Source organism: Paroedura picta, chromosome 1 (genome assembly GCF_049243985.1).
Source record: "Paroedura picta isolate Pp20150507F chromosome 1, Ppicta_v3.0, whole genome shotgun sequence".
In the NCBI taxonomy this organism is placed as follows: domain Eukaryota; kingdom Metazoa; phylum Chordata; class Lepidosauria; order Squamata; family Gekkonidae; genus Paroedura; species Paroedura picta.
Genome location: NC_135369.1, coordinates 47,387,883 through 47,396,590, shown reverse-complemented (window position 1 = coordinate 47,396,590; position 8,708 = coordinate 47,387,883). Strand labels below are relative to the sequence as shown.

At 39.3% G+C, this 8,708-nt stretch overlaps 1 protein-coding gene across 2 annotated transcripts in view; it reads right to left on the bottom strand.

The window, feature by feature from the left end:
• Positions 1-764: 764 nt before the first annotated feature.
• Positions 765-8,708, bottom strand: part of SRBD1 (S1 RNA binding domain 1) — a 215,248-nt gene continuing 207,304 nt past the window's right edge. The window contains exons 20-21 of one of the 2 annotated variants that reach the window (XM_077337210.1): positions 6,180-6,364; positions 765-1,802 (exon numbers count right to left, since the gene is read on the bottom strand). In XM_077337210.1, the coding sequence (XP_077193325.1) occupies positions 1,513-1,802; positions 6,180-6,364 (475 nt within the window). In that variant the 3' untranslated portion in view covers positions 765-1,512. The remainder of the gene's footprint in view (positions 1,803-6,179; positions 6,365-8,708) is intronic. The other variant, XM_077337219.1, reaches the window with a different exon arrangement.

The window sequence follows — 8,708 nt, the reverse complement described above, 5'->3', positions numbered from 1 at the left end:
GAATGAGGCCTTAAACTTAAACTGTGTGTGTCAATGTAAAGCCCAGGCACATTTAATGCAGTCCATGACTTGTAAATCTTACTCAAACAACCAGTTCATGGCCAAATCTACATTTTCTTAGATCTTCGCGGGGGATAATCTCCACACTTAACTGTTTCATAGAAAAAAAATCCAACATTCCAAGTCTAATTTTGGATGAGATGCATCACACTTGGGAAAGTGGAGTGGATTTTTGTTTTTGCTGCTAATACTGAAGCAAATAAAAATATGAATTGAAACTTCAACACTGAATTTTCATGCAGTCTTCCTTTCTACCAGAAAACATAAAGAATTTGTGGCATCCCATCACCTCTTCCCTCCAAACTAAGGTTTATAAAATTCTAACTAGCATCACTCTTGTGCTGCAGTGGTGGGTACACCCCATGTGGCAAAGTGCTATGCTCCCTGGATTTACTCTGATCAGGCCGCCTTCTCTGCTTGCATCAAAATTTCCTTCACTTTATATTCCATTCCCTCAAATTCTAAAATACAGCTTTGTCTGACAGCAGTTCAGAAGCAGAGGCTGCTAAGCCCAGCCTGGCACCGAGGGAGCCTGTCCCTGGCCTCCCAGTTGCCTGTCATAAGCACAGGGAGCCATGGACAAAGTGGTGGTTGCAACAATGGCCTTTGTCAACGGGTGGCTTTGGAGACTTGTTGCCCTCCAGCAGAACATCCTTGGTTGTACTGGAGTCAGTACACCAGAGAAAGAATACTCAGACACAGAATAAAGTTCGCTTGTTTTTTTTTAACAAAATGTTTTTTAAACTAACCAATGGCCAACATTTTGTCCCTTAATGAAAAGAACTGTCTCATTAATTGATATAAATTAATGAGGGGGGAAACTTTCTGGCATGTAGCTCAAGATGGAGGGAAAAAAATTCATGCACAGAATATGTTACTAAATCTTTTTCTCAGATTAACACATCACAACTCCTTAAACAAATTTTACTGTCAACTGTGATTTCTTAAAATAAATTAACTTGGCAAGGAAACATTTTTACAATGTTATTCTGGGTATACATGGAACACAGATCCTCAGAAATCCATGACCTGTTCATCTGAAATTATTTGATAAAATTAAAAGCAAGATGAGCAGGTTTTTAATGTATGGGATTTACTGATTTCTCTCCGCTGCAGAGACTAAGATCAGGTTTAGACTCTTGGTGGTCTTCATGGGTCAATAGTGGGTTTGCCACAATGACTTGTTGACTGTTGCCTCTAAACATACTGTCACCCTGACTTGTGCGATCTTAGCAGTTTGAACAAGGGCTAGCACAACTGCACTGATTACAGTGACCACGCAAATAACCTTCACTCATTCATACAATTGGAGTATCCACATAATTTTGATTGTGAGCTTGTTGGTGGACAGCATATATTTGCAGGTACAGGGGTTACCAGATCTGGGCTTAACATTTTAGCAGCATTCTGCTCATAGAGAACATTTAAAATGAAAGGAGCTAACAAAACAGCTCATAACACACGTATAAGGTCCAATGTGATTCTGGATCGTGGGATGTCAATTTCACGTACTGTGACTTCCACTTTTTCACCTGGGCCCAAACTGAGGCTCCTTCTCTTCTTTACTTTCGAAAGCTTGTCTTCTGTTATGCTCCGAATTGGAATCAGTCCTGCCCTACCAACTCCAATATCAACAAAAACTCCAAAGAGAGTAGCGTTCTCAACTCTTCCTGTCAAAACAGTTCCAATGCTCAAGTCCTCGAGACAGACGATGCTTCTCTTGAAATCAGGTTTCTCAAAGTCTGTTATGAAAAGAAAAGACTGAATAAAAACCCAAGCTCATGTGTATAGACCCAAAGGAAGCCCCTCCCGATGGGGGGATCAAAGGTCTGCTCTAGGGTAATAGATTAAAATTACACTCACACCCCACAGTATTGTTATTCAGGCTTCAAGCCATTATAAAGAGAAGCATAGCATTATATATAACAAAAAATAAAATTAAAAAATAGCAATAACTTGTTTTTACCATACATGAAAAAATATACTTTACTCCCTAGTGTTTGTTCACCTTGCCATTAAGAACAGAGGCTATAATAAGGCAGTAGACTTTTTTTAAAGGCCAGAAGACAATCACCATTTCCTTCAACGTACAGCTGTAGAATAATATGTAATATAATAAATATAATAAATAAATAAAACGAATGGGCTGGGACCCACAAGTGGTATTCGCATGTTTTTGTATTAGCATGTGTTTCCTCCTTTCCCTCTGTGTGATATATTTATACATTTTTATGCCACATAAAAAGAGATTAAAAGGAGAAAGATAATGGTTAATGAAAAGGGAACAGGAGAAAATATGGGGAAGAAAGAAAGATTAAAAATAATTTGTTGTAGGACAGAGGTAAAGATAGAACTGGAAAAGGGTTGAAGGTCATTGTTCTGGTGCACACATATAGATCAGAATGCTTGGAAACCAGGGATTCATGAAACCCTGGGGTTTTTTGACAGCCTTCAGAAGGGTTTCCTGAATGGGTGGGAGTTAATTAATTTTTAATGTTTTTTTTTTGTTTTTTTGTTAAACATTTATTGGGTGATATGGCCATATATGGTCCTATTGACCCACCCATTCCTTGCAAAATAGCCAATAATGGGCCTGGATGCAGGAAGGGGAGGGATCCCAGGTGAGAGTGTACCCAGCTATGCTTCCCACAATTGCGCCACTTCTGGGATTTCTTGAAGCCTGAAGAATGTTTCAGGTGTTTCTCAAAGGTAAAAAAGTGAGAAAGGCTGTCCTGTGTGCTAAAATATGTTTAAGAATCCTCTGCACCATGCCATATACCACATATATGTATGCTTCATTGGCAGACAAGTCAACGTGGGCAGTCAGAAAGTTTGAAAACCTCTGTAATAGCAGACTATTATTTTGTTAACCCCTTGATTTACTTTTCAAGGGCATTATGCTACATGGAAAACAGTGTAGTGAAACTGGTGGGATCAGTAGAACAATGTTGCCTGTTGGTCATTGAGGCCATTAAGAAAACATTTGTTCAAGAGGCATATGCAATGCCCTATTTGCAGGTGCTGCATAGTACAGTTGTATAATCATAATTATATCCCACTACTTGTGGTCTACATCAGTGGTCCGCAACCTTTTACAGGCTGCGGACCGGTGGAAGCAGGGAGGGTGATTGCCCGGCCGCGCATGCCGCGCATGCCCAGCTGTGCAATGTGCATGCGTGACCGGGCCGCACATGTGCAATGCGCGACTGAAAACGCGCACACGCGGCACTTCCAGCCATGCATGGTGCATGCGCGCATGCGCGGCCCTGCTTCCCTCTCCCCCCTCCCACAATAAGAAGCTTGTCGGGCTGCAAGCTTGCGGCCTGGGAAGTTTCTTACTGCGGGGGGGGGGGCAGGGAGAGGGAGCCATGGCCCGGTGCCAGGGCCTTCGTGGCCCGGCACTGGGCCCCGGTGGTTGGGGACCACCGGTCTACAACTCACCTAAAGTACTCTGGCGACATTATAAACAAAGGAGCACACACCTATTCATATACCCAACTTCAGAGCCAGAGCTGGCTGGCTGGCTGCCATCATGGTTGCCAAATCCATACTTTTCCAAAACAAAAAAGCCTCCTAAACTGATGACTGACCTCTCAAATAGTTGCAAATGAGAACTAGAGTAGAACCACACGACTGTCCGTATTCAGCACTGATAAGTATATAAAGAGCTGTCAAGGCTCAGTTGTCTGCCTGGCATATGTAGTGGCAGCTCTAGCTCCCTCTTCTTCCTGCCAGCCCAGTGTACATGACAACATCTCTGGATCTCCTCTCCTCTGTGACCAGCTTAGGTGGTAAAAGCTCTAGCCCATGTCTGTCTCACACCACCCAAAAGGTCTGTATTTATGAAGACCATGTTCCTCTTTTTTCGCAGGACATGTGTGTTAAAACTCAATCCTTTATTTATTTATTTGTTTGTTTATTTATTTAGTGGCGTGTCATATTTTTCTGCAAGGCCCCAAGGCCAGCAGAAGAATACCTCCAATCTCCTATCTCAATTCTATGGGTTTTTCTAGTTATATGGGAGTCAGGTTCAGAATTAGATATATGATGGAATAGGTTATAGCTTCACATTTCCTTTCATGAGGTCATGTATTGAAACCATGATCCCTCAAGAGCATTTTGAAATTGCATAATCCAACAAATGTAGTATCATGTGATTTATCAATACAATGTAATATGGGGTTGCATTTGAAACTCTATTCACTCAGTTCCACCAACTGTTTGCTATTTTTAAGCAATGTGTCACTCTGGTCCTGATGTACTAGCAGAGATATGTTCAAATTCAAAGCAGAAGACATCCATTTATGCTTTTTAAAAAATCTACCATTGCTTTAAATATGTGGTGTCTCTTGAAATCAGGAGAAACATTTCTAAAATGTTTTTTTAAGTATTCTACTATTCAAGTATAGAGGTAGCAGCAGACTGCATGACATCAACGTTTCCAATGAAGGAATGCACCTAATTAGTCAACTCCCAAGCAGTTAAGTTTCCTGCAATATTACACTGTGCAGGGCAGGCACTTTCCAGTAAAAAACCACGAAATAAATAGGGTTTAATAGTTGTAATGGAGATGAGCTTAGAAGTGACTCAAGAGCTGCTTAAATGTTCTACAAATGGCTCTTTTTTTGTTATTCCTGGCATCTCCAAGTGGCTTTGCGCCCCGATCTGCTCCCTGTATATGATCAGCTGTTAAACATTTGCACTGGAAAAAAAACACTTAGTTTCTGTGCCACCCATTGCATTTAAAATTTGGTGTGAGAGATTATGTACTATGTTTTCCATTACTTTTATAAATCTTCCTTGTTGCCACTGCAGCTCCCGAATAATTTACTCTTTTATGCTCTGTTAGGTCAATTGCTGTCAGTTTTTAAAAACCAAACAAACATAATTGTTGACATAATTTTGCACCTAGTCGAATAGTAATTATTGCTGGAGAATATTATTGAGGTCTGGTAGTTCCTGAATACATATAGTTACAACAAGGATCCTATTATGAGGATTTAGGGGATTTACTTTGAAGCACTGTGCTATTTAATTGTGAGTTTGTTTTTGTGTTACAGAATTTGTTAAGCCTAGTTTTACAGGACCTGTATGTATCTTTTCATCTCTATTTTTTGAGTGTATGTTCCTTATTCCCTCCTCTTAATTCCCAAAGACATATTTAGCCATGTCTATAAGGTGCAGAATGTTTCCTTTAGGAGGGAAGGTACCTAAGTGGTATATTTGTATTATTTGGTGTGGCAACTGTATCTTGCACTGTTGTAGAAAGCTGGTGTCACCTAGCAGCTACAAGACTGAGCCTTGGATCCCATGGGATGTTTCAGTTAATAAAGGATTCCTGTCAGTGGAACATGGAGTGCAACCAAATAATGTCCATAAAGCACTCTGAACCCTTGAAAGTGCTAAGCAAATTCCACAAATGATAATGATGCATTCTGGAAACACTGTCCTAAATATTCTCATAAAGATTCCCAAAGGCTGTCCCCATTTCCATGTAATTTTTTCCCCTACAGGCATCATTCAGTTCATCGTATATTATTAAGCTCACTAAAAGCTTAATGTGTCCTATAAAGACAGCTAACGATGCATTGCTTCTTACTTTCTAAACTCTAACTAACTTTGCTATCTAGCAAAGTTTTAAGTAGACAGGATGTGCTGCATTTCATCTCACCTCCAAGAAACAGGCAACTCTGACTTTCACAAATACCAAATATTAATTTCTTCAAGAAAAATCTTGATTATTTAATTTTGAGTTCAGCCTTCGATTTTCCACATATCCAAGTGTGTGGGGAATTTACACTCTATCTTCTTGGACTGATTGAAACAGTGCAAGCAAAAGAGAGGATCATACTGTAAACCAGTATAGAAATTCACTAACATGCTCTACTTTGTGCAGAGGTGTAGAGACCACTCCAGTGTGGTTTTAAAAGAGCTGAGTTAAAACTTCTGAATTCTAAAACTAACTTATTCTACCCTGTCTACTGATTAATACAATACCTTCTTCACTCGCGCAGCTTCAGGGTTCACCCATCCATTCAAACATGACATGGTAGTAATTAAACAAGACATACAAAACAGTGAATAGGAGATCATAAAACCAACAGTCTCAAACTACCTACCTTTCCGGATGTCATATCCTTCAGGTTGAGTCAGTCCATCAATTATTATTTGCAGGGTGTGTCCTACTGTATTCAAACTCTTTGCTAGTCCTTCTACCCCTTCTCTCACAATGATCGCATTTACTTTTTGCTGCATTTCTGACTTGCCTATCTCGTTGGCATTTCCTCCAATGAGATTTAAAAACCTTACATGTAAAATAAAAGAGGAAGGGGGGAAGAAGCCTACATCAAACATAACTTATTTGGAAAGCAGTTCCTAATTTTCCATACTTGAGGCACATGGATGAACATGTATTCTGTACATAGGTTGAATAGTCTTATCTTTTAGTTAGATGCAAATTTTATTTGAAGCCATCTTAGGTGCTGGCTGCTACTTTAGAAGGAAATTAACTAGACCTGAATGATTACAGCATGCCAAGTTTTTACGGCCAAGTAGTTCATGAGGCAGTTCTGCAACCAGCACCATGTCCAACTGCTTTTAATTTTCACAACTTAATAAAGAAGGTTCCCATATACAGCTGGGTGGTCTTCAAATTGCTCTTAAGCTTTGAGCCTGTTTCTCAAGAGACAGAAGAGTGTACACCTGATATCACCTCTTGAAGACAAAGAGATCTTGAAAACATGATTCTTCAGAAGGTACCAGACTCTAGCTCAAGGATGAAGCCTAAGAAATAATTGTACATCCAAACAAAGTGGAATCAAGGCCAATATGAAAAATATGGCTTTGTAACTATCTACAGGAACAAACAAGAGTAGAGGTGTTTGAGCTGAAGAAATACCCAGAATCCCTCAAGCCACCAACAATGTTGGAGGTAGTGCATGATCTCTCTGACCTCATCAGATCCCACTGCAAACAAAAGCAAAAACAGCAGTGCTGGATCTTCACAAGTAGGCCTCTTTGTGAAGCTGGACCTAATATGGGGTAATCCTATCATCTTCTGAATCTGACCATGAATCAAATTCTGACTGTTTTGTGAAAGCAACAATCCTGCATACACCAGCATTCAAAAATTTTACATTTAAAAATGGCTGTCTCAAAAACATGTCATTCCAAAATTAAGGTCTGAGATGAAAAGAGTATAATGGAAGAGTATAATGATTCAAGGTATAAGCATTTGTGCATAAGCATATTTCCAACATTATTCCAAAATTATTTCTGCTGAGCAGAAAATTGCATGGATTGTACTATCCAAAAACCCCCACAACCCCCCCCTCCCAGGAATGTCATGAGTAATGTTTAAGGTTTGAAGAAATAACTGAAGGTTGCATATAAATGACAAATATCTTTAAAATCATGGTTGTAGCTGATTATTATATGAGATAAAATGGTAGATTTCATTGACGCTCATAAGGAATGTAAAGATTCATTCATGTACAAAGTATCTCCTTGAGAAATCTCCTAGCAGTGAAGGAAAGTACACCACAAGTGTATATATATGCTGAACCAAGGACATTATATTACAGTTCAAAACAATTTTTTTTCTGGCAGAGAGGTTTCTGAGAACATGTTTATTAGATACATGCAAATTCTCTAACTTTCCGTATGCATCCACAATGAAAACATTTGGGGAATACACAGAAGGGACACATTGGACAGAAAATCTTTGGTTAACCAAATATTTAAAAGATGACACTAAAACAAGTTAAGCATACAAAGTACCTAATTAAGCAACTAATGTTTCATCTGTATGAAATTATAGTAACTATTCATATAATTATCATGATTCTAGGTTGCACTTTCAACAAGAACCAGCCAACTGTTTTAGGAGTCTATTCTGGAGTCTGTATTAATGTATGTCTGGATGGGTCTAGCAAACTAGCAAAATGTTATAAGCAACAACTGAGAATAAACTAAGAAATGTCTGAATCTTCTTTATCTCCTGCTAACCTGTCAGTATCTTAACAAAATGTGGCAGAATTTTTCAGCCCACCAAGGGCTTCTACCATTAGTCAGAACGTCGATACTGCAATTACAGAAAAGCGGCCTATAAAGGTCTGCAGGAAGAAGCATTCTTCCACAAAATAAATTCAAGTTAGTTTCACGCTTCCTAGTATTCAATAGACAAGTGATTGCTGCCCCACTAGAGATGTTCCAATAGCTGAACAAGACTAGGAGTATTGTGTTATCATCTATCACTGCTGTTGTGAATGGTCTTAACATCTATAACTGAGTTCTGCATAGAAACGCCACAGATGTGCCTCTTCCATTTAATTAATCTTTGACCTTACTCCCCCTCCCCAATTCATGCCAATGCATATTAAATGTTTGTCAAGTCAGTGCACCGTGCACTGAATGGAGTGGTCTCTACTCCATGGAAGAGCATAAGAAATTGGAGAATCTTTATAGTGAGAGATTTTTTTTTGGCTTTGAGTGGGCTGTTCGGCTAGTAGGGATGCTAATGTGCATTGCTTCCTCTTGTTTCTTGTTATTTTAAGAACTGGTATAAGGATACCGAAAACACATATTAAATCCCCAAGAGGGAATAGCTGGATCTTGTTGTTAAATGGTGGACCATGCTACACTAGAAT